This window comes from Hemiscyllium ocellatum, chromosome 6, assembly GCF_020745735.1.
Source record: "Hemiscyllium ocellatum isolate sHemOce1 chromosome 6, sHemOce1.pat.X.cur, whole genome shotgun sequence".
Classification (NCBI taxonomy): Eukaryota; Metazoa; Chordata; class Chondrichthyes; order Orectolobiformes; family Hemiscylliidae; genus Hemiscyllium; species Hemiscyllium ocellatum.
In genome coordinates this window covers 119,594,289-119,620,430 of record NC_083406.1, presented here as the reverse complement: position 1 = coordinate 119,620,430, position 26,142 = coordinate 119,594,289, and the positions used below count along the sequence as shown (strand labels likewise).

The 26,142-nt window shown below is 41.4% G+C and overlaps 1 protein-coding gene across 2 annotated transcripts in view; it reads left to right on the top strand.

Moving 5' to 3' along the window:
* Positions 1–26,142, top strand: part of uvrag (UV radiation resistance associated gene) — a 315,405-nt gene that overhangs the window by 45,703 nt on the left and 243,560 nt on the right. For both annotated transcript variants that reach the window (XM_060826320.1, XM_060826321.1), the window contains 3 exons: positions 5,453–5,614; positions 7,733–7,807; positions 14,713–14,798. In XM_060826320.1, coding sequence (XP_060682303.1) covers positions 5,453–5,614; positions 7,733–7,807; positions 14,713–14,798 — 323 coding nt within the window. The remainder of the gene's footprint in view (positions 1–5,452; positions 5,615–7,732; positions 7,808–14,712; positions 14,799–26,142) is intronic.

Genomic DNA, 26,142 nt, shown 5'->3' with positions numbered 1-26,142 from the left:
CTTGATACGTGGAAAATCTCCCACATTGAGTCAGATATTACGAGGGGGCATAGCTTTAAATTAAGGGGTGGTAGGTATAGGACAGATGTTAGGGGTAGATTCTTTACTGAGCGAGTCATGAGTTCATGGAATGCCCTGCCAGTAACAGTGGTGGACTCTCCCTCTTTATGGGTATTTAAACGGGCATTGGATAGGCATATGGAGGATCGTGGGCTAGTGTAGGTTAGGTGGGCTTGGATCGGCGCAACATCGAGGGCCGAAGGGCCTGTACTGCGCTGTATTTTTCTATGTTCTATGTTCTACCTCTGAAACATGAGTCCTCTGCAGTGCCCCTTGACCTGTTATTGTGGCCCATCCTTTGTGCATTATTCATTGCTGTTTTGGTGTCATGTGGAGTGAATCGAAGTGACTGTAGATTGACATGAGTATTGTTGGGGACCTTGTGGGAGACATAGTTGAATTAACTACTCAGCATTTTGCACGTGTTTCAGCACTAGAAATGCTTATTTTACACTCTTTGCTGGTGAAGCCATGATTTGAGGATGAGGTTGTTTGTGCAATTTGCCTTCTCCAGTTCATTGTTTAAATTATTCACCATTGTTGACTGCAGGACCGCAAAGCTGTTAATTATTTGGTGATTGTGGGATCAGTTGTTTCTAGTGTGCTGCTTCTGCTGTTGAGCATGCATGCTGTCACATTGTGGTTGGCTTGGCCACAAATGTGAGACGCATTTGGCTTCGAGCCAAATCTGGCATTTTCATTTCCTGCTGCTTCATGCAATGGCTTATATTTCAATTCCTTATTTGTAGGTTTCTCAGTTCTTGTTTGATGAGAATTGGCAATACATGAACAGGTGACCGCATCATGCCTTACAAGACCGGCTGACTGAAACAAGCAGCCTTTGGTACAGAGGCACCACTATAGAGTGGCACAACTAATTCATATCTCAAGGTTTCTTTATCACTTCAGGATCCAGCCAGGGATCAAACTGCAAATTACCAGATCCACAACCATGAGGAGGTAATATCAAGACAGTCAGCAAAAAACTTTTAAAACTATATGAAGAGACCAAAGTGAAGATAGGCTAGGGAAATAATGGATAACTAGGAAATGACAGAAGTTGAACAAAGGTTGCATTGTCTTGCTAATATAAAACGCTTATAGCATTCCAAATTATTAAATACTCAACAGGCAAAAGGAGAGGAAATAAATATCAGTGGAGGAAAACTCTAGGGATGAAGACTGATAAATCCTCTTGACCTGATAAAGTGTGTCCTCTGATATTTAAGGAAGTAGCTACAGAGTTGGTGGACGCACTGTTAATAATCTTTCAAGAATGCTTAGATTCTGGAGAAATGCTGGAGGACTAGGAAACTCCCATTCGAATAATCTAACATGTTTTTATTCAAAAGGTGAAGCAGGTCAGTTAGCTCAACATGTTATTGGAAAGTGTTAGTCTACCTGTAAAGGATGTAATAGCACAGCATTTAGAAACTTATATGATCTATCATAATCAGCATGAGTTTTTGAAAGGGGAATCTTGCCTGACCAGGAGGATGAAGATAGCAGCAGTTGTAAGACAAGTGGGTTGAAGATGCTTGATCAGGTGCCAAACATTAGGCTTTTTAAGATAAGAGCCCACAGTGTTGGAAGGGTGTATCAGTATGGGTTAGGGATTGGCTAATTTAGAGGAGACTTTTTTTTTGGAAAGGATGGCAACCTGTAATCAGTAATGTGCCACAATGTGCTGAAGTTGTTATTATTTACAACATACCTGAGTGACTTGGTTATAATATATTTGCTTCCCTCATCCAAGTTTATGGATGACCCAAAAATAGGTGAGAAGACAGGGCAAAAAGTGGCATCCTGTAACTTGCAATTTAAATTAATACCTTTGGATGAGGGAAGTGATTTGTACTATAGTCAGGTTTGTGGATAACACAAATAGATAGAAAAACAAGCAGTGAGGATGATTTCAAATGTGCAGAGCTTAAGTTGGCAAGTAGTCAAGTAGCTATTAGCAGAATATAATGTGGGAAGTTGTGAAGTTATGCACTTTGGCAGAATGAATAGAAAAGCTGAAAATTATTGGAATTGATAAAGCATACAGGAGTCTTCATGCATAAATTACAAGTTGGCATCCAACTTTAGTGGCTAATGGGGAAGACTAATGGATTTATTTTCAAGGGAATGAGTATGAAAAATAGGGAGGTATTATTAAAATTGTACAAGGCAATGGTCAGATCATACCTACAACACTGGGCAGTGTTTTGGTACCTTCTCGAAGGACAGAAATACTAATGTAGAAAAGCTTCTCAAGGTTGATTATTAATGAAGGGATTTACTATGTGGAAAATTTAAGTAGGTTGGACTTAGACCCACTGGATGTTAGGAGAATGAGAGGAGGTCTGATTTGTAATGTATAAAATGCTTTAGGGTCTGAACTGGATAGATGCTGAGCGGTTGCTTCCCCTGTGGGAGAGACTTGGACCAGTAGGCATAATCTGAATAAGCAGAATCGCAGTTAAGACAAATGATGAATTTTTCTGAGGATTGAGAGTTTACTTGTCTGTAAACGAAATAGGCTTTGTTTTAGTTTCGACACTTGGTGAAAAAGAGATGAAAAGCAAAAGTTTGGGTTATGTGCAAGGCAGTGTTGGTGCTTGTCCAGGACCATGTTTGAGGAATGAGTATCAGAGTGAATTTTTGCTGAAGTTGCGATTATAGGGTAGTTGAAAGTTCTCTGCTTACATGGGCCTTTGGGAACTAGGATGAAATTTTCATTTTGATGACTGACTTGGTTTATTTGAAAGTTGTGGATTGTGAACTCGATGTAAAATTGTGCTGCACTATTCAATCCTTTTTTTGTTGGTGGGGGGAGAAAAACCTTTTTAACAATGGATGATTTCAGAATCACAGAATCCCTATAGTGTAGAATGACATTTGTTCCATTGAATCCACACTAACCCCTCGAGGGCATCCCAGCCTCCTACCCTATTCATGTAACCCTGCATTAACAATGGCTAATTCACCGAACCGCCACCTCTCTGGACACTGGCCTATTTGGTATAGCCATTCTACTTAATCTGCACATCTTTGGTGCCTGAACATGAATTTTTGTGAATCATCTCAATAATTAAACAAGATTATAATTTTGTTTATTTTAATTGCTTAATTGGGATATTCTAAGTTAAACATGTTGCTCCTTCTATTTACGTTTCAAATTTTAAATTTTAGGGTAATTTTGTGTAATGGTGCAATGACTGCATTAAGAGGACTAGTGTGCTCAGAAATGTAAATAAAAACAACACAGCTTTGGAAAGTTGAACCAGAGATTCCTACAGTTATGACTCTGACTAGAAATTGAATCTACTTCCTGTTGCTGTAGTAGTGTTGGCTTTCAATATCCAGTTTAAATTAATGAAACCAGCCATTACTGTAATTGATGTAGCTGTCCATGGCTTGTTTTTTTCCGCCATTCAGGTTTTGAGGGGTCTTTGAGGAGAGGAATAGGAATTGACTTGGACAAGGAGTTTCAGGGCTGAAGATCTTGAAAGCAGAAATGTTGACAGTGGAGGGAGAGAAGGAAGCACAGGAGACCAAAGTGGAGGGATGGTGAAAAGGATATTCACTGTGCCCATGTTCAGACATAATCTGTCCAACTTGTAACAGGTCCTACTTCTCCTAGAAAATATCCAAAATTTCAAGAATCTACAATTCTTCATCCTGCACTGTCTGTCCAGGCACTCACTCATCTGCTGTCTCCTCTGTTTGTACATTCATGACTGTAAGGCACCAGAAGTAATCTGGCACTTCTACGTTTTCAAGTCCTGCTTTTCCATTGCTCACCCAAATTCCTGAAGTCTGCTTGCAGCGTCTCCGTTTTTGCTCTTTGTTTGCCATTGGTTCCAGCTTGCACCATTCCCTTTGTGCATCCTCCCCATTGAGAATGCCTTGCAACCATTCTGTGATAAACATGACCCTGACACTTAGGAAAGAATGTATCAATTGAGTAATGTCAAGGCTACAGAAGTGCCTGTTTTATTTCCCCCCCCACCACCACCAAAAACTACTATTTCCTTCCTCACCCTGCAGCTGGATTGTCTGCAGTGCTTCAGCCTTGGCTCTGGCTGGTCTCGGCAGAGGAACTATCATTTTCGCTGTTTTCCAAGATCACAAACATTCCCTCATTATCTGCCTGGTTTTCACACCCCAATACCCACCCTATCTGGCAATCACCCACTCCCTCATTTTCCTGAATTTGCTTAAGCTGCAGGGTGGCAATGTTGTGAAACGTGCTTTCCATATACTCAGTCTCATTAATGCACCATAGTGTCCCTAGCTGCTGATCCAGATTCTGAACCCAGTGCTCCGGTTTCTCCGTCCGGAGGCACCTCCCGTACATGTGGCCTTCCAGTTACCAGCTAGTGTTCAGGGTTTCTCACATACTGAATGTTCATATCATGGGCCTGAGCTTCCCAGAGGGAGCTTAACTAAATAGAATCTGAGTACTTGTAATGATTGAGTAAAAAGTGAGGTCTGCAGATGCTGGCGATCAGAGCTGAAAATGTGTTGCTGGTTAAAGCACAGCAGGTCAGGCAGCATCCAAGGAACAGGAAATTCGACGTTTCGGGCAAGAGCCCTTCATCAGGAATAATGATTGTTTGCTTAGTCCCCAAGTATAGACTTGAAAAATGTTAGTCTTGATGTCAAACAGTCCCTTAACTGTATCAAGCAAGGCAAATGTATTACCTGTGTAAAGTTTTAAAGGTGGTCTTATGGCTTCAAGTAAATATGTAGTTGCTAGAAGCAAGAGAAGTGCCTACCTGCTGATCTGTGACATCTTCAAACAACTCCTTTGCCAATTTTCTGATTCTGGGTCCACTCTGTCCTTTTTAATGTTGCTGCCACTGTTCCCCAGTTCCTTCGAGGACATTACTTGAACAGGGATAGAAGAATTCTCCCCAAACATTGTGTTCAATATTTGTCAATTGATTGCTATCATGAGAAAATGCTTTGCGTGGGAACTTGTATACAAATGGCTGCTGTGTTTTCCTACTTTATGACAGATCTAGGGACGCAAATGTATAATTCCTTAAAAGTGGAGTCACAGGTCGACAGATGGTGTTTTGGTCCCTTCTCTCATTGGTTAGTACATTGAGTATACTAATTGTGACATCATGTTGTAGCTTTACAGGACATGGGTGAGGCCACTTTTAGAATACCATGTTCAATTAATGCCTGCCTACTTTAGCAAAGGTATTGGACGAAAGGGCCTGTTTCCACGCAGTATAACTCTGACTAGACTTCAAAAGTACCTACTTGGCTCAAGACTTGCTGTAGTTGGTTCTGTGATTGTGAAAGCTGCTGTCGGATGTAAGTCACTTTCCTTTCCAGTTTCTACTGCGCAGTTTTGATTGGTTTTAATTTCTCCTGTTTTCTTGTTTTGCAGAATCCAACATGGAGGAGTTTAGACTTTGGTTTGATGCCAAACCGCCTTGATACTTCTGTATCATGTTTCGTAGTCAGGATTTGGGGTGGAAAGAAGGGGCAGTATCATCTTGTCATTGAGTGGAAAGTTAATCTTGATGGACTCAAATATCTGGGACAGCAGGTAAAATGTACATCTATTGACTGAGAATAAAAGAAGAGTGAAAAAGTGTGGCACTGGAAAAGCACAGCCAGTCAGGCAGCATCTGAGGAGCTGGAGATTGACATTTTGAGCACAAGCTCTTCATGATGAAGAGCTTATCCTCAAAACATACTCTCTTGCTCCTCTGAAGCTGCCTGGCCAGCTTTGCTTTTCCAGTGCCATACGTTCTGAATCTGATCTCCAGTATCTCAGTCCTTACTTTATACTGAGAATAAATTTAATCCAAGTTACTGTAACATCTTGTCCAAAATAAAGATTTTGTGATTCACTGTTTTATCCCACCATTTCAGAATTGCACGACCCTGTCAAGCCTTCATGAGGTTTTTAGAGCAACTCTTATTCCTTAATTTCACTCAATGCATTAACTCTGTTTCTTGCTACAGATCCTGTCAGAGCATTTCCAGAACTTTTGGTTAGAAATCTGAAATGAAAACAGCTTTGCTTTCATCTTGCTTTCTCTGGTGTTCTCTTAATGCTTATTTATCCACTACAATCACACCAACACATTCCTACTTATTGTTGGATGTGGGGAGCTTGCCCTGTGCAAACTGACTGCCATGTTTCCTACATTACGACGCTGATTACACTTTTCTTAAAAAAAAAATTTCCCTTGTTTCTGAAATGCTTCATGTCCTGTAGTCATGAAAGTTGTTACTCAAATACAAACTCTATCTATTCTAGTGTTGTGAAACCAACTATTTCTTCGAATTTTATTTGGGTGTCGGTTCTGACTAAGAAACCAAATAATATTTTAGTCTGAAAAATCTGTTCTGTGTGGATTGGGAAGCAACTCGGAGAATTGTTGTTATTGTTTCTGTTGTAATCCACACTCCAAAAATATGTAGAGCTCACATGTTGCTAATTAGTATGGAACTTTTCGTTATGTCAGTCCTTAAAACGCAGAGCATGAATAGGAGCAGGAGTAGGCCATCATTGAGCCTGCTCTGCCATTCAATAGGATCATGGATGATCTTTTCTCATGGACTCAGCTCCACTTACCCACCTGCTCATCGTAACCCTTAATTCCTTTAGTGTTCAAAAGTCTATCTATCTTTGCCTTAAAAACATTCAAAAAAGTCAGGTCACATAGTGAGATATACAGGATGTTGAGGTTAGTAACCGGTTGTTGCATTTTGCAAGTGAAAGATTCTGGGTGTAAAGTATAAGCTCAAATTGAAGTGTTGAAAATTACACTAAAAATATTCTACCTTAACATTAAAAGCATTGGGGTGTCCTTAATTGGAGAGATGTGTAGCTAACCTAATTTTGATGGTCAACAGTTTGACAAGTGATAGAAAACACTATTTGCGTCTAAGAAATTGATTAGCCATGGCAATAAAATATATTGTTGTGAAGGAGCAGAACAGGACACAGCAGACTAAAGGGTGTGTACGCAAAGAATTTGAGCAGGAATTGGGAACAAGATGATAAAACGGGAATTGGCAGTTAATGTGGACAAGTGGCTCAAAGGAGCAGCAACTGGGAACTTGTAGTCAAGGATTTTGAGGAATTGTCGTGCATTGGTCCTAGTGAAAGCTGACATCTATGAAATGCTGAAGACCAGCGAGTGGGATAAATGAAAAGGAATGCAAAAACATAAAATTTGAGGTGCAGTTCTGTTCTCAAAATTTCAACATGTTTACTTTTAATTTTTGCATCAATTTTTCTTCAGGATTCTGAACTGCAGTTCCAAAGCAGCAGCATGTTGGACTTGCAATGTTAACTCTGCTTCGCTCTCCACACATGCTGCTGAAATTGTCCAACACTCTGTTTTCATTATTGCCCTATTTAATGTAGCAAAAGTTTTGAGTAGTTACTAGCAATTGTACAAATACAAAATAAAAATGCGAGACTTAAGAAATCTGCCATTCTCACCTGGTCAGGTCTCCATATCTCCAGATCCATAACAACTCATACCTGACATCTGCAACGGCTGACCAATCCCTCCGTTCAAGGACATGGCAACAAATACTAGCCACAATACCCATATTCCACCAAAGAATAATGCAACAGTTACATTGTTTATTTTCCTTAACTTGTATTTTGATTTTGTTTTAATGAGTTTCTTTTTGTTTTTAGATTCGTGCACGTAATCCCAATGAGTTAATATTTGGATTAAATGATGGCTACTATGGAACGCCTTTTGATCACAAGGTAAACTGTTTTGACTCCTGTTTGTGCCACTCTGCTATTGTAGCTCCTGACAGTATAATATCAAAAAGACCACGCTGTTCATCAGAGAATATAAGTGGGCTTAAGACTAGTTGCCTTTCCAGGGACAACTGAGTGATATTGTGAAACGCAAATTGGTCAGGTAGCTGCATCAAAAGGCAATTGGCTCTTTAGATTGAAACTAGCTTCTTCTATTCTTAACAATGCTTCAGCCGACTGAAGAGGTGTTCATAACTACTAATTGGTGCTGTGTTGCACTGTTAAATTGTTTTCTATGTTTTGAACTTCAATGTTCAGTGCAATTGTCTAAATCTGGTGCTGTGCCTTGTTTTGAAGCAATAAAAATAAATTTGAAAACCTGCAGCTTTAATTAGTATCACCTTTCTCAAGTCCATGTAAATTAGCAAACTTGGTTTTAGCAGGCTGATGTGCTGATAACTGGTGCAATGGGGCAAATTGATCTGGGGATGCTTGGCTTTTATTTCCAACTGGGTCAAAATTCTGAATCTCGCTCCCTAATATTATTTGTGAGCGTACCCATACAACAAAGACTGTGTAGTGGTTCAGAAAGGTAACTCACTGTCACCTTCTCGAGGGCAGTTAAGAGATGGTCAATAAATGATGGCTGGACATATAATTTACCCACACCCCATGAATGAGTGAGGAAGGATTTCTTCTGAGGGTGGTAAATCCTGAGAAATTCTTTACTACACAAGGGCAGATGAGGCTGGGGCATTTAAGTCTAGAGTTGAAAAATGTGGTGCTGGAAAAACACAGGCCAGGCAGCATCCGAGGAGCAAGAGAATCGACGTTTCGGCCATTAGCCCTTCTTCAGGCTTAGGCCTGAAACGTCGATTCCCCTCCTCGGATGCTGCCCGGCCTGTGTTTTTCCAGCACCACATTTCTCAACTCTGGTCTCTAGCATCTCCAGTCCTAGCTTTCTCCTCATTTAAGTCTATTCAAGACTGAGAGATTTTTAATCAAAAAAGGAATCTAGCTTAATGGGGATGAGGCAAGAAAGTGGAGTTGAGGTTTATCAGATAGCCATGGACTATCTGATTAAATTGCAGATTCAATGGGCCAAGTGGCCTATATTTTACAGAATAAAAGCGAAGAGTGTGGAACCAGAAGATGAGGCACTGTTAGCCAGCTCAATGCACTCTGATCTGTTTAATTCTCAAGTTGCTTTTTTTGGGGAGGTGTAACATAGGAGCAGGAGTCGGCTATTCTGCTCTTTCAGCCTGTTCCACCATTCAGTGAGATCTTAGCTGAACTGTGGCCTAATTCTATACACCCTCCTTTGACCCATACCCTTTTAATAGTGTTCTTAAAAACAAAAATCTGTCTCCAATTTAAATTGGCAACTGATCCAGCATCTACTGTCATTTGAGGAAGAGAGTTCCAAACTTCGAGGACATTTCTGTGTAGGAGTGTTATCTAATGACTCTCCTGAATGGTCTGGCCCTAATTCTCAGACTATAGTTTCTAGTTCTAGATTGTCTAACCGGTAGAGTCATAGAGATGTACAACATGGAAACAGATCGTTCAGTCCAACCCGTCCATGCTGACCAGATATCCCAACCCAGTCTAGTCCCACCTGCCAGTACCTGGCCCATATCCTTCCAAACCTTTCCTAATCATACCCATCCAGATGCCTTTTAAAAATGTAATTGTATGAGCTTTCGCCACTTCTGACAGCTCATTCCATACATGTACCACCCCCTGTGTGGAAAAGTTGCCCTTTGGGTCTCTTTTATATCTGTCCCCTTTCATCTTCAATCCTATGCCCTTTGGTTCGGGACTCCCCCACCCCAGGGAAAAGACTTTGTCTATTTACCCTATCTATGTCCCTCGTGATTTTATCAACTTTTTGAGGTCACACCTCAGTTTCTGATGCTCCAGAGAAAACAGCCCTAACCTATTCAACCTCTCCCTGTAAATCAAATCCTCCAACCCTGGCAATATCCTTTTTAAATCTTTTCTGAACCCTTTCAAGTTTCAGAATATTCTTCCCATAGGAGGGAGTCCAGAATTGCACGCAATATTCCAACAGTGGCCTAACCAACGTCCTGCACAGCCGCAACATGACCTCCCAACTCCTGTACTCAATACTCTGACCAATAAAGGAAAGCATACCAAACGCCGCTTTCACTATCCTATCTACCTGCGACTCCACTTTCAAGGAGCTATTAACCTGCACTCCAAGGTCTTTTTGTTCAGCAACACTCCCTAGGACTTTACCATTAAGTGTATAAGTCCTGCTGAGATTTAATTTCCCAAAATGCAGCACTTCGCACTTATCTGAATTAAACTCCATCTGCTACTTCTCAGCCTATTGGCCCATCTGATCAAGATCCCGTTGTAATCTAAGGTACCGTCTACTATACCTCTAATTTTCGTGTCATCTGCAAACTTACTTACTGTACCTCTTTATGTTCACATCCAAATCATTTATGTAAATGACAAAAAGTAGTGGACCCAGCACTGATCCTTGTGGCACTCTACTGGTCACAAACCTTCAGTCTGGAAAAACAGCCCTCCACTATCACATTCTGTCTTCCACCTTTTGAGCCAGTTCTGTATCCAAACGAAGAAAAAAGAACCAAGAAAACTTGCAGTCCAGGAACAGTCCCAACAGTCTTCCAAGCCCGAGCCGATCCAAATCTACCCTGGGGGAAAATGCTTGTCTCTATCCAACTTGTCTATACCCTTCATGATTTTATAGGTCTGAATCAGGTACCCCTCAATCTCCTTTTTCCTAATGAAAACAATCCTAACCTACTCAACGTCTCTTCGTAACAAGCACCTTCCATACCAGGCAACATCCTTATAAACCTTCTCTGCACCCTCTCCAAAGTGTCTACATGCCTTTGGTAATGTGGTGACTAGAACTGTATGCAGTATTCTAAATGCTGCGGAATCAATGCCTTGTACAATTTTAACATGGCCTGCCAGCTCTTACACTTAATACCCTGTCCAATGAAGGCAAGCAAACTATACGCCTTCATGACCACAATATCCACCTGTGCAGCAACCTTCAGGGTACATGGGACCTGAACTCCCAGATCTTTCTGCTCATCAACTTTTCCCAAAACTCTTCTGTTTATCATATAAATTTGCTTGAGAATTGGACTTCCCAAATGCATCATCTCACATTTGCCTGGATTGAACTTCGTCTGCCACTTTTCCACCCAACTCTCCAGTCTATCTATATTCGCCTGTGTTCTTTGACAGTCCCCTATGCTTTCTGCTATTCCACCAATCTTGTTGTCATCTGCAAGCTTGCTGATCATACCAATAGTGCCCTCTTCCAGATCATCTATGTATATTACAAGCAACAGCTGTCCCAGCACTGACCCCTGTGGAACACCACTGGTCTCCATTTCGAGCAACTCCCTTCAACGACTACTGTCTCCTGTTGCTCAATCAGTTCTTTATCCATCTACTAGAACACCCTGCACACCATGTGACTTCACTTTCTCCATTAGTCTACAATGGGGAACCTTATCCACCGCCTAACTAAAGTCCATGTATATGACCTCAACAGCCCTTCCTTCATCTAACAACTTGTCACTTCCTCAAAGAACTCTCTTTAGTTGGTAAGGCACGATTTCCCATGCACAAAACCATGTTGCTTATCACTGATGAGCCCATTCTTTTCCAAATATAAATAAATTTTTTATCCTTCAGTATCTTCAGCAATTTTGCCACCTTTGACATCAGGCTCACTGGTCTGTAGTTACCTGGAATATTCCTACTCTCCTCCTTGTACAGGGGGACAACATGAGCAACCCTCCAGTCCTTCGACACCTCAGCTGTGTTTAAGGATGCCACAAAGATGTGTCAGGGCCTCAGCTACTTCCCCTCTCGCCTCCCTCAGCAATCTGGGATAGATCCCATCCGTTCCTGGTGATTTGTCCACCTTAATAACCTCTAGCCTATCCAACGCATCTTCCCTAGTTATGTCATGTGATCCAGACTAAACAAACCTCTATCTCTAATCTCACTATTCATCATGTCCCTCTGCTCAGTGGACAATGATACAAAGTAAATGGCTAGTTCTCCCTATATTCCGTGAGATCTAACCTTGCTAACCAGTGGGGAACTTTGTCGAACACCTTACTGAAGTCCATATAGATGACGTCTACCGCTCTGCCCTCATCAATCCTCTTTGTTACTTCTTCAAAAAACTCAATCAAGTTTCTGAGACATGATTTCCCACACAAAGCCATGTTGACTATCCCTAATCAGTCCTTGCCTTTACAAATACATGTACATCCATTCCCTCCAACAACTTGCCAACCACCAACATCAGGTTCACTGAGATATTGATGATGCAAATATCTCAGCAAGAGTCCCAGCAATCACTTCCCTAGCTTCCCACAGCGATCTAGGGTACACCTGATCGGGTCCTGGGGATTTATCCACCTTTATGCGTTTCAAGACATCCAGCACTTCCCTCCTCTGTAATCTGGACATTTTGCAAGGTGTCACCATCTATTTTGATACTTTCTATATCTTCCATATGCTTTTCCACAGTAAATACTGATGCAAAACACTCATTTAGTATCTCTCCCATTTTCTGTGGCTCCACAGAGGCCGCCTTGTTGATCTTTGAGAGGCCCTGTTCTCTCCCTAATTACCCTTTTGTCCTTAACATAGCTGTAAACACCCTTTGGATTCTCCTTAATTCTATTTGCCAAAGCTGTCATGTCCCTTTTTTTTTCCCACCTGATTTCCCTCTTAATTATATTCCGACTGCCTTATACTTTTCTAAGGATTCACTCAATCTCTCCTCTCTGCACCTGATACGTGCTTCCTTCTTTTGCTTAACGAAAACCTCAATTTTGTTAGTCATCAAGCATTCCATATACCTCCTAGCCTTTCCTTTTAACCTGACAGGAATATACTGTCTCTGGACTCTCATAATCTTGTGTGTAAAGGCTTCACGTTTTCCAGCTATCCCTTTACCTGCAAGCATCTGCCACCAGTCAGCTCTTGAAGGTTCTTGGCAAATACTGTCAAAATTGTCCTTTGTTCCATATACAACTTCAACTTTTAGATCTGGTCTATCCTTTTCCATCACTCTTTTAAAGATCATAGAATTATGGTCGCTGGCCTCAAAGTGCTCCTCCACTGATGCCTCTGTTACCTGTCCTGTTTTTATTTTAGAAATAGTTTATCTTTATCTCCTTCAACTTTTCCTGTTTAATATCTTGACCTTCTAATTCTAGAAAAACTGGTCTAATTTTGTATATGCTCTCACAACTTGAGGATCTGCTGTCAGTACTCAAGTTTTGTCTTAGCAGGGTTTTGTACAACTTCTGCATCCTTAGATTCCAGCGCTCTAGCTATAAAGTTTTAGTACTTCATTAGTTTTCCTCATTATTTTCTGTTAAAATTTGTCATTTTAAAGACCTACGCACCTGAACCCCAAATCTTTTGGGATCCCCAGCATTAAACTTCATGCCATCTAGTAAGTACACTGATATATGGTGATCCAATCCAAAATGGATAATCTTTCACTTTTTGCTTCCTTTGAACTCCATCTGCCACAATTTCTTTTTAGATTACTTAGTGTGGAAACAGGCCCTTCAGCCCAACAAGTCCACACCGATCCGCTGAAGCGCAACCCACCCAGACCCGTTCCCCTACATTTACCCCTTGACTTAACACTATGGGCAATTTAGTATGGCCAATCCACCTATCCTGCACATGTTTCAGATTGTGGGAGGAAACCCACGCAGACATGGGGAGAATGTGCAAACTCCACAGACAGTTGCCTGAGTTTTGCCCATTCACTTAGTCTATTAGCATCCTTTTATGATTTTATGCTGCTATTGACAATGTCGCCTAACTTTGTTTCATCAGCATATTAGAATATGACTCTCCATGCCATTATCCAAGTTGTCAATAAATCATGTCAATAATTCATGCCCTAACGTGCATCCTTATGGGATACTGTTGGTCACATCCTGCCGGTTTGAATCCTGAGCTGAAAATGTGTTGCTGGAAAAGCGCAGCAGGTCAGGCAGCATCCAAGGAGCAGGAGAATCGACGTTTCGGGCATGAGCACCCCTTCAGCCCTGAAGAAGGGTTCATGCCCGAAACATTGAATCTCCTGCTTCTTGGATGCTGCCTGACCTGCTGCGCATTTGCAGCAACACATTTTCAGCTCTGATCTCCAGCATCTGCAGTCCTCACTTTCTCTTAGAAGATTTGAATCCTGACCCAATATCCCAATTTTTTTGCCTGCTAGTCAACCAATTTCCCAGCCGTACCAGTAATTTGCCTTCAGTTCTGTGGGTTGCTAGGATTGTTAGGTCTATTATGTGGGCCTTCATCAAATGTCTTCTGGAAGTCCATATAATGAACAAGGTATATGTTGCCAACAAGAGGCTAGAAAAAAAACAATTTCTGGTTTATCCTTTTGTCCAAAGTATGTGAAAACACCATCTTAGTTTATGAACAATGAACTAAAATGACACAATTCTTTTGGTTTGTACAGAATTCTGAGGCTGATGCTATGGCTCAAGTTTGCAAATGGTTTAAATGTTAAATAGTTATTAGTTTCAGCTGTGGATTTAGTACAGGTGCCTCTACAAGATTTCTTGAAAAATCTCTGCTTTGACCAAGTCTACCTCAAAGTAGATGTCCCAAGAGTAAATATGGTCGCCAAGATTATTCCTTTTAGATGCAACTTTTTACTTGGGTTTCAAGCAATGTTTTAGTGTAGTCTGCACTTTAAGCCACAAGTGTGCGCTGTTGCAGCTCTCTGTAAACTTCAACTTAAATTGTTGTCTTTAAATTGAAACCTAGAAAAAACAAATCCTTTGGCTCAAATTTGACTTCAGTCAGCGGTGACCAGATCTATTGTCTTTTATCAGGACCTCACTGAAAAGAAGAGGACCAACCTTCTACAGGTGGACCAGAGTTCAGTAAGGAGCTCGTATAGTGTCTTCTCCCTTCTCAGGTAAGGCACAGATTGAGATATTGATCTTATTCAAACTTAACAAGGAGATGCAAGGTTACGTAGCTATTGACAATTTGAGTTTCATTGTCAAAATACCACGTTGATATATTTGCAAAATTATGTATTTTAGTTTAATCTGAACAGTTTTTGGACAGGTCCAATGTACAGCAAGGAAACCTCAGACTTGTTCAGAAAATACCCAACTTGGAATCCTGAGTTAGAGTATTTTGTGTTGAGGATTTGCTGATGTCACCTGAGATATTGCATTATACATCACACTCTACACCAGACAGAATGAGGGCTGTGCGGTGGGGAGGGGCATTGAAGGTTTCACATTGCTGATTGTAATTCTTGATTCATATTGGTTAAAGGAGAAAGTGTGGACTGCAAGTGCAGGAGATCAGAGTTGGCAAGTGTGGTGTTGGGAAAACGCAGCAGTTCAGGCAGTATCCATGAAGCAGGAGAATCGGTGTTTTGAGGATAAACTCTTCATCAGGAATGTGGTTCCCTGATTGAAGGGCTTATGCCTATAACATTTGAATTCTGCTCCTTCAGTGCTGTCTGAGCTGCTGTGCTTTCCAGCACCATGCTTTTCGGCTCGCATTGTTTAAAGCCAGAATTAAGCATTTACGTGATTATTGTATTGATCTAGTCCACCGGTAGAAGGTTGCTCCTGATTTTAAAAAAAACTCAATAGATCTGGTCATTGTCAGGGCTCATCAATTGCTGTCGCACTCTGCTTGCTGGGATGGGTGGAGCTCTAACAACTTCAGAAAGCTCAAAGCCATCTTGGACAAAGCAGCCTACTTTATCTGACATCCTATCCACTTCTACTGTCAATCACTGCTGTACCATCTGTACAATTCACTGAAACAAATCTCAAAGATTCCTTAAATATTTCTTTCCAAATGTGACCTCTACCATCTAGAAGGACAAAGGCAGCAAGCATATGGGATTACGGCTACCTACAAGTTGTGCATGATCCAAATTTAGCATCTTTTTTAACCAAAGACCCCTTTGAGTCAGCTCTTGCTCTTTGATATGATCGCAGCTGATCTCGTCTCTGCCTCAACTCATCTCTCCTGCCCACTGTCTATAGTCCTTACATCCCATTAATAATTAAAAATCTGTCGATCAAATTTACTTCCTATCCCAACATCTACTGTACTTTGGGGGAGTAAATTCCACAGATGCACAACTCTGAGAGAAGTAATTTCTACTCATCTGTTTTCCCTTGTCCAAAAACTGACCTTTGTTCTAGATTGTCCCACTTGAAGAAAATCCCTTTTTGCATTTATTTTATCGATCCCCTTTAGCATCTTAGATATCTCAATTAAATCTCCTTTATTGAACATCAAACAGTATAGCACAGTACAGGCCCTTCAGCCCTTGATGTTGTGCTGATCTATTATCCTATTCTAAGATCAAACTAAAACTACGTACCCTTTATTACCATCCATGTGCCTATCCAAGAGTCGCCTAAATGCCCCTAATGTGTCTCATCGTACCACCACCGCTTGCATTCCACACACCCACCGCACTCTGTAAAGAACTGACCTCTGACATCTCTCCTAAACCTCCTTCCAGTCGCCTGATAGTTATGCACTCCTGTGATAGCTATTTCTGCCCTGGGAAAAGATTTTGTGCTATTACTTAATCTACACCTCCATCATCTTATAACACATCTTGCAAGTCACCTCTTTTCCTTCTTTGCTCCAGTGAGAAAAGCCTTCACTCCCTCAACCTTTCTTCATAGCACATGCCCTCCAGTCCAGGCAGCATCCTGGTAAATCTCCTCTGCACCCTCTCTAAAGCTTAAACCTTCTTTATATAATGAGGCAACCAGAACTGAATACGATATTCCAAATGTGGTCTAACCAGAGATCTATAGAGCTGCAGCTTGATGGGACATCACATGTTACTGATTGACGAGGTACTCTTAAGATACTCTTAAGGTACTTTTTTAGCAGGCAGTCTGTTGCGTGCTAGGACTTGGCAGTTCTCCTCTCAACTTTCAATTTCCCCCTGGTCTTAGACCCCAGTGTGTCGGATTATGTCATTGGCTTATAAGATTGTCAATATACTCCATTCAGACTTGATTGGTATTTATTTCGGGATGTAATTTAAACTGGCCGAAATTTGAATTTGTTTTTGTTTCCAGATAACAAACGGCACAGTGGTTAGCACTGCTGCCTCAGCGCCAGAGATCCGGGTTCAATTCCTGACTCGGGCGACTGACTGTGTGGAGTTTGCACGTTCTCCCCGTGTCTGCGTGGGTTTCCTCCGGGTGCTCTGGTTTCCTCCCACAGTCCAAAGATGTGCAGGTCAGGTGAATTGGCCATGCTAAATTGCCCATAGTGTTAGGTAAAGGGGTAAATGTAGGGGTATGGGTGGGTTGCGCTTCGGCGGGTCAGTTGGACTTGATGGGCCGAAGTGTGGAAACAGGCCCTAAGTAATCTACAACAGGTTGTTTTGCCCAGTGTTACATTTTTACCCTGTTGAGAACATGTGGTGCTGTGTCCAGTAGGTCTGCTGCTTTTAACTCTCGAAGGAATACCCACATCTTCTTACAACTTTGAGGCATCTATAAGATGTAGACCCTCCATACTCCCAAGAATTCTGCCTTTTCAACCTCTATTCTGTATTTAAACATGGCTTGCCAAAATCAATCACTTTGCGCTTTTCCAAGTTGAACTCCATCTGCCACTTCTCAGCCCAATTCTGCATCCTGTCAATGTCCCGTTGCAATCTTCAACAGCCCTCCATCTGTCCACCACTCCAACCTTTTGTCACTGGCAAACTTACTAACCCACCCTTCCACTTCCTCATCCAAGTCATTTATTTAAAAAAAACAAAACGCAGAGGTCCCAGAACAGATCCTTGTGGAACACCAGTGGTCACTGAACTCCAGGTTAAATACTTTCCACCTGCTATCACCCTCTGTCTTCTCTGGGCTAGCCAATTATGTATCCAGACATCCAAAATTCCCTGTATTCCATGCTTCCTTACTATGTGAATGAGCCTACCATGGGGAACCGTATCAAAGGCCTTGGTAAAATCCATGTACATCACCTCCTCTACTCTACCTTCATTGTTTTTGAAGATGTGACAAAACACTTACTTCAGTAAAGCTTGTAAGTCATGACCTGCCCCTCAAAGCCATGCCGACTATCTTTAATCAAACTATGGTTTTCCAAGTAATCATAAATCCTGTCTTTCAGGATCCTTTTCAATACTTTGCCCACCATAGACTTAAGTCTGACTGGTCTGTAATTCCCAGGATTATCCCTGTTCCCTTTCTTGAACAAGAATAACATTTGCCACTCTCCAAATCATTTGGCACTAATCCAGTGGACACTGAGGATGCAAAGATCATTGCCCAAGACTCAGCAATCTCTGTAGTAACCTAGGGTATATCCCATCTGGCCCAGAAGACTTATCAATCCTTATGTTTTTCAAAATTTTCAACATCTCTTCCTTGCTGATGTCAGCCTGTTTATCCTCACAAATGGCAAGGTCCTCAGTAGTGAATATTGAACCAAAGTATTCATTAAGAACCTTCCCTCCTCCCTCTGACTACAAACGCAAGTTCCCTCCAGTATCCCTGATCAGTCCTACTCTCACTCTGGCCATCCTCTTGCTCCTCAAGTGTGGAAAGCCTTGGTGTTTTCCTTAATCCCACCTACCAAGGCTCTTTCATGCCCCTTTCTAGCTCTAAATTCATTCTTCAGTTCCTTCCTGGGTATCTTGTAACCCTCTAGAGCCCTGTCTGATCCTTGCCTCCTCAACCTTAAGTAAGCTTCCTTGTTCTTCATGACTAGATGTTCCACATCCCTTGTCACCCAAGGTTCCTTTACCCGACCATCCCATTCTTGCTTCAGTGGGACAAACCTATCCAACACTCACAGCAAGTGCTCCCAACTCGAACACAAACTGTCTGTCGTGCATTTCCCTGAGAATATCTGTTCCTAATGTATGCTTCACAGTTCCTTTTATAACGTTGTAATTCCGCCTCTCCCAATTAAATACTTCCCCACACCATCTGCTCCTATCCCCAGTGTTGTAAAGGCCTGGGAATTGTGATCACTCTCTCCAAAATGCTCTCCAACAGAGATCTGGCACCTGGCCTCGTTCATTGCCAAGCAGCAAATTCAAAATGGCTTCCCCTCTAGTCAGCCTACCTACATATTGAGTCAGGAATCCTTCCTCAACACCTGATTATAAACTGCTCCATTCAAACTATTTGCACTGAGGAGGTTTCAATCATTATTAGGGAAGATTTAAGTTACCCAGGATAACAACCCTGTTACTTTTGAACCTTTCCAAAATCCGCCTCCCAGTCTGCTCCTCTGTGTCTTTGTTATTGGAGGGCTGTGGAAGACTCCCAGTGAAATGACAGCTCCTTTTGTTTTTCTGACTTCCACCCATAATGACTCTGTCGACAAACCAGCACCCCCTCCTGATGACCTCCTTTCTGTGGCTGTGAATACTATCCTCCCCACCTTTTTTGTTTAACCAGTCTGCCTATTCCTTTTGAAGTAGCTAAACCATGGAACATCTAGCAACTATTCCTGCCTCAATGATATCCAAATCTCCATAATGGCCACAACATCATAGTTCCAAGTACTGATTCATGCTGCAAGTTGATCACTTTGTCCATTACCCATTATCTTTGTTCTAGGCCTTGATTTCTCCTAACTCCAATTTCCATCTTCCTCTCAAATTGGTATTTGTAAATGTAGTGGATTCTTAGCTACTTCAGATAAATGACTGCATTGACCAGAAAGCAAAATTTATTATGCTCAGTGCTTCATCTTCGAGGTAACCCTTGGAACAAGGTTGGAGCTGCCAAATTTGAATGTCAAATTAAATTGTTCAGACATAAGGTTCGCTTTTATCTTTTTTCTCTACTGAATCAAGTATGAGTGTGAAAAAGTTGCTTTTTTTTTTGGAAGAACTCACACTCTTAAATAAATGAAGTTAAACCTCACACAGTTCCAAGGGTTAGCTATAAGATGAAGCACTGTACATGTGTGAATGTAAAGGGGTCTAAGTCTGGGTGTGTTTGTGTGTGGGGCAGTGGGGTCACCTTTAGTCTGACATGAACCCAAGGCCCCAGTTGAGGCCATCCCTATGGATACCAAACTTAGCCATAAGCCTCTGCTCGGCCACTTTTCTTTGTTGCCTGTCCCGAAGTCCGCCTTCGAGGAAGGTCACCCAGAGGTCTGTGATCAAATGTCCCAGACTGCTGAAGTGTCCTCCAGTTGGGAGGGAACACTCCTGTCTGTTTTTTTTTGGTGAAACCGAGCAGTGGCTTTGGCAACGGATGAATGGACACCGCACATGAATGTACCATGCCACAGGGCATCCTTGCCTGCAGTGTCTGAGGTAGACAACATTGGCTGAGTTGCATAAGTGCCTGCCACATACATGGTGCGATATACATTACACTCTGGGGACAGCTCCCACCAATCCACGTGCCAGTTACTCATGTGACTCAGCCAACGTTGTCTACCTCTTATGTTTCAGGCAAGGATGCCCTGAGGCATGGTACATTGGTGAAACAGAGCAGAAGCTATGGCAACGAATGAATGGGCACCACACACGCGTGCACACACTCCCACAGGCACATGCACCCATGCTGTCACAGACTTAGACCCCTTTACACACCCACATACATACTCTCTCTCAGACAGTCACAGCACATAGTGCCCCCACTTGCACACAGAGATATAGGTTTGTAGGGTGAATTTGTACTTGCAGAGTTACATTGTACTTTGCTCAAAAACTGCATGAATCCATATAAGATTCTGTGAACACTTTTTTTTAGTTTAGTCAGTCGAAACATTATGGCACAAACGGGGAACACGGGGCTAACTCCTTCAGCATGTTATCTTGGCCTACACCAGTTAAAGTTCACTTGAGAATGTAACTTTTTCAAATGTTTTGTTTTACATATGAAAATGCAACTATTATCTCTCATCTGTTAGAATGACCATGTAACAAACAAGGTATTTTTCAACATATAATTTATTTCATCACACTAAACTTTTGCTATAAATTCTGACTTACAATTGTGTCCTCCGTAACCACCTGATGAAGGAGCAACATTCTGAAAGCTAGTGCTTTCAATTAAACCTGTTGGACTATAACCTGGTGTTGTGATTTTTAACTGTACACCCCAGTCCAACACCAGCATCTCCAAATCTTAGGCAAATAAATATTCATAACTACATCCAACACTGGATGGCAGTAGAGTCAATTTTTTTGATTTTTTTCCTTTGTTCCTTTTGATTTGGTTTGCTTTGCTCTCTTCTTTCCTCTAAAGCTGACTATCTTAGATGAAAAATGAGAATTGAGTGCCCGAAGTAAATAGTGAATCATACAACACAGAAAGAAACACATTTGAATTAGCTTTCCAATCAGTTATCACTTTCCTCTTTTTCCATAGCCCTGCAAATTTTTCCTTTTCAAGTATCAATTCCATTCCTTTGGAAAGCTGATATTCGATCTTCCTGTATTATTCTCTTTAAAGCTTTGCATTTGAGATAGTATCTTGTCACACAAAAACATTTCTGCTCATTTCCCTTCTGGTTACTTTGCCTTTGCCTTCTGATTACTGATCTTCCTGCCAATAGAAATAGTTTCTCATGAAGTACAAAGATTGGCATGCTCTTCATTAAGATGTTAGCTGATGTGACAGTGTTGGGAAGGCGAAACCAATTCTATAATGCAAGTGTTTGCTCCTTTTACCACAGTCAGGATGTAATCTAACAGGAAAAACTAAGTCACTGGCCGAGTTATCCAAAAGTTAGTTCAGAAACCACAGCATTTAGTGAAACTTAAATTCAATTGGCGATTAATGTCTCAAATTGAAGGTTAGCCTCACCATTGAAACCACCTTTGTCCTTCAGGGAAGCCAAGCTGCCACCTTTCAGCTGACGGTTTTTAAAAAAAATGTTCATTCATGACATGTGGACCTCAATGGCCAGACAAGTACTTATTGCTCATACCGAATGATCAGTCACAATGCTGAGAATCTAGAGTCACTTCTAGGTTAGAGCAGGTGAGAATGGTAGTTTCCTTCCCTAAAGAACACGAGTGAGCCAGTTGGTTTTGTTAACAATGTAACAGTGGTTACATGGCCATCGTTAGACTCTTCTTTTCAGATTTTTAAAGAATTCAGTATCCCCACTTGCCATGATGAGATTCATAACTGGATCCAAGAATGTTACCTGGGTCTCAGGATTAATAATTTAATAATACCACAAGGCTATTGCCTCCCATTGTCTAACTGACACCTGTTCCTGACCAGAGTGATGTAGTGACCACACCTCGAAGACCATTCCAAGCGAGAAAAAAACGTTTTGTGAACTTGATGCTCCTTTGACTGGAGTGTGGGCCATTACCAATAAATCATCAAGTAAAGAGTTTGTTCCATTTTAGTTGGCATAAAGTCTTATGTTGTGATTGAGTTTTGTCCAATGTATTGCTTTTCCCCTCATTGCAATTTTGTTTACTGTACAAGCAAATTTAAATGAGTCAGTGAACATTGACTGCTTAACACTATTTTAAAAAATATTTTTTGAGACAAACTGATCACAAGATCCTAAATCATGGTAAGGTGCTAGTTTTGTGCTATAACTACAGTTGTACACCTTTCCTGTTTGAGTAGGAAGGATCATCTTAACCTAAAAAAGGTTCCACCATTCTAATTAAAAGTTGTGATATGTGTATGGTACTTTTTTAAATCTAGAGGTTTTTCTTTCTCTTCCTACAGTCCTTTTCCTTTTCGTGAAAAGATGTCATGGGAGGAGGACAACAAACTTGTATTTACCATGCTGCTCACCTCTTCTCATGTTGTTCCATTGCACCATGCCAACTGATGCTTACATTTGTGTAGGTTTTAATTAGTGCGGCTTATGCTTTGCTTAGAACTATGTTTTACTCCCACTCTGTCTGTAAACTTTCCAATGTAACCACATTGATTTAAACTCAAAGGTATGTTTCTGGACCACAGCAGACAGGTGCTTTGACAACATAGCTTGTTTTAAGCTCCGCAATGTAGTGCCTTTTTTGCAGCATTTTATAAACAGAGGTGGCTTTGTTCCCTGCTTGAAAAGCAATAAGAGCATAAATCTAACCAGTTCTGTTTTCATTTTGTTTGCTGCAATATTAACAGTTACATCATCTGATAGAGACTGTATAAAACTACTCATGTAATTGGATGCAGTTTCCCCACGACTTATGTATTGGCTCTCACTCACATTCCTAGGATCTCACTTCTGCAGAACCCTCTTGTTTCTTGGTCTCTTTTTCTGTTATTTCTTCTCTTTCTGTCTGATTGCCTGTTCTCTTGTTCTGCCTAACAGATTCTGGCTCTGGCTTGCTCCGCTGTGCTCTGACTTTGTTAAAGATGATTTATTAATCTATAGAACTACTAAAAAGGACAATTTAACCCAGATGCGATTTGAATTTTGGGCCAAGTTGAAGTTTTTTGAAAATTGTGTAGATTTTGAGAGAAATTTTCCTTGAAACACTTAGTTTTCTTAACAGGTGTGATATGATTCCTTCAATTTGGGAATCGCTGGATAGCTCTGTGTGGTGAGGTGGTAATCTAATTCAGGGAGTCAGATAACACCATTGACTGAAGAGTTGAGTGACGTATTTTCATCATTTGAAACCTCAGATTAAATTACTGATTTGCATCATGGCCTGTGGGCAAAAGTCTTGTGTAAAAATATATAGATGACAGTACAATTCTGACTGACTGTCCTTCACGTGCAAATTGGAGTTTTGTACAATGTATGGAGTTTGCCAATGCGACAGACAACAAAACTGTGGTCCTACGGTACAGACTTCTGTGATGGAAATAACTCCAGAGGCTGGTATCCCGTCATCAACTCACCCTTTATTTACATGTGCATAGTACTTGACACTGATCTAGCTTCCTCAGAGCCAGCTCTGAGTGAACAGAATGTCCGGCACTTCTGTTAGTAACTGTCAGCCAGGGCTCCCTGATTGGAGCTGTTAGTCTGGTCAAGTCATGGAACTTGTATTTTGTGACATCCTGGTTGACCTTGTTACAATCACAACAGACACAAACAAGATTGGCCTTGCATCAAAACAAAGTGGTCCATTATTGAATCAGCAAAGCCTGCTGGTGGTGCACGTGTTAGGCAAAGGGAATTAGTCTACAGAAATAAATGTGAAGTACTGCTTATGTTAGGCACTCACCACAAAGGTCAGCAGACAGGCACAGCAACTACATCAGAGGGCTAGAGAAATGTTGGGTTTTAACGCAAGCACGATGGAACATTAAATGTCTACAATTTTTTGCTCCTGACTTAAGGATATGCTTGATGTGGAAGTGATTCCGAAGTAGTTGGCTTGGCTTATTCCTGCAATGAAGAGATTGTTTCCTTAGTCATAGAGCTGTCATACACGATGGAAACAGACTCTTCGATCCAACTTGTTTATGTCGACCAGGCATCTGAAACTGACTTAGTCTCATGTGCCTGTGTTTAGCCCACATCCCTCTGCCTTTTTCTTTATTCTTTATTTCACCCCCCAACCCCCAAAATCCAAATGTCATTCTAAAAGTTGTAGTTGTGCCAACCTCCTCCACTTCCTCTGGCAAAGCGTTCCATACATGCACCACCTTCTGTGTGGAAAATGTTGCCCCTCAGGTCCCTTTTAAATCTTTCCCCTCACACTTTAAATCTATGCCATTTAGTTTTGGACTCTCCCATCTCACCTGATCAGTCCCCTCACCGTTTTATAAACCTCTATAAGTCACCCCTCAGCCTCCGATGCACCGGGGGGAAAGAAGTCGCAGTTCATCCAGCCTCTCCTTGTATCAAAACCTCCAGTCTTGACACATTCTTCCCACAGCAGAGTGACCAGAATTGTATTCTGTTTGCTAAAAGTGGCCTTACCAATGGCCTGGAAGAAAGTGAGGTCTGCAAATGCTGGAGATCAGTGCTTCTGGAAAAGCACAGCAGGTCAGGCAACATTCAAGGAACAGGAGAGATGTCAATTCCTTAGCTGCCCTAGTTGCTGTGCTTTTTAGGCAACACACTGTTGACTCGTACCAATGTCCTGCACCACAACAATATGACATCCCAACTTCTATGCTCAATGCCATGACCAATGAGGGCAAGTGTTCCAAATGCCGCCTTCACCAACCTGTCTACCTACCACTCTGCTTTCAAGGAACTATGCACCTGCACCCCTGAGTCTCTGTCTGACAACTCTCCCCAAGCCCCTACCATTAACTGTGCAAATTCTGCCCTTGCTTGCCTTATCAAAATGCAATATCTCACGTTTATCTAAATTAAACTCCTATCTGTTACTACTTGGCCCATTGGCCCTGATCAAGATGATCTTGTACTCGTAGATAACCTTCTTCACAGACCACAGTGCCACCAATTTTGGTGTCATCTCCAAACTTAGCCTACTTCCTGTATTCTTAACCTAATTGTTGCTATAAATAGTCAACAGAGGACCCAGAACTGATTCATACAGCTTACCGCTGACCACAGTCCTCCAATATGAATGAAAGCCCTCTTCTATTGTCAAGTTTGTATCCGATTGGATATCTTGCCCTGGATCCCTTGTGATCTAACCTTAACCAGTATATGATGTCGTACCTTGTTGAAGGCCTGTGTTAAGGAAAGGTAGTGCCTATTCCTCCTTACTGACTGGAATTCAGGGAATTGTGTATTGGACTCTAATGTTTTGTTGGGGTCTTGACAGGATGAATGCTGAAATTCATTCCTTGAGGGTCTGGAATGTGTGGACTGAGTTTAGGAATAAGGGATGTCCCATTTTAAGATGAAGATTTGCATTTGGGATTATTGGTCTTGGGACTTGTAAAGTGGGGAGTGGATACTGGCTGATTTGAACATGATTCTGGGCTATGTTATGATGTGGTTTTACTTGGTGGGAATCTAGGATCGAGGTCAAATCTATTATTCTCTTATTGAATGGCAGAGCAGGGTCAAGATACCAAATGGTCTATTTCTGCTCCTATTTCGTATGTTCTGAAGGAGCATTAGGTGTAATAGTATGAGCCTGGTCAATATTTCATGGTGCTTTGATGAATGTTCCAAGTTCTGGCAAATGGAGTTTCATGTGAGTAAATATGCAATGGTCAGCTTTAGCAGGAATAATAAGCCATGTTGTATAAACGGTGAGAGATTGCAGAGTTTTCTGATTCAGAGGAACGTAGTGTCCTCATGCCTAATTTGCAATGGGTTAACATGCAGGAATATTGTGGAAAATGGAATGCAGGGTTGAATTGGAATAGCTTTATTGTTATTTACTCAAATGAGTACAGTGA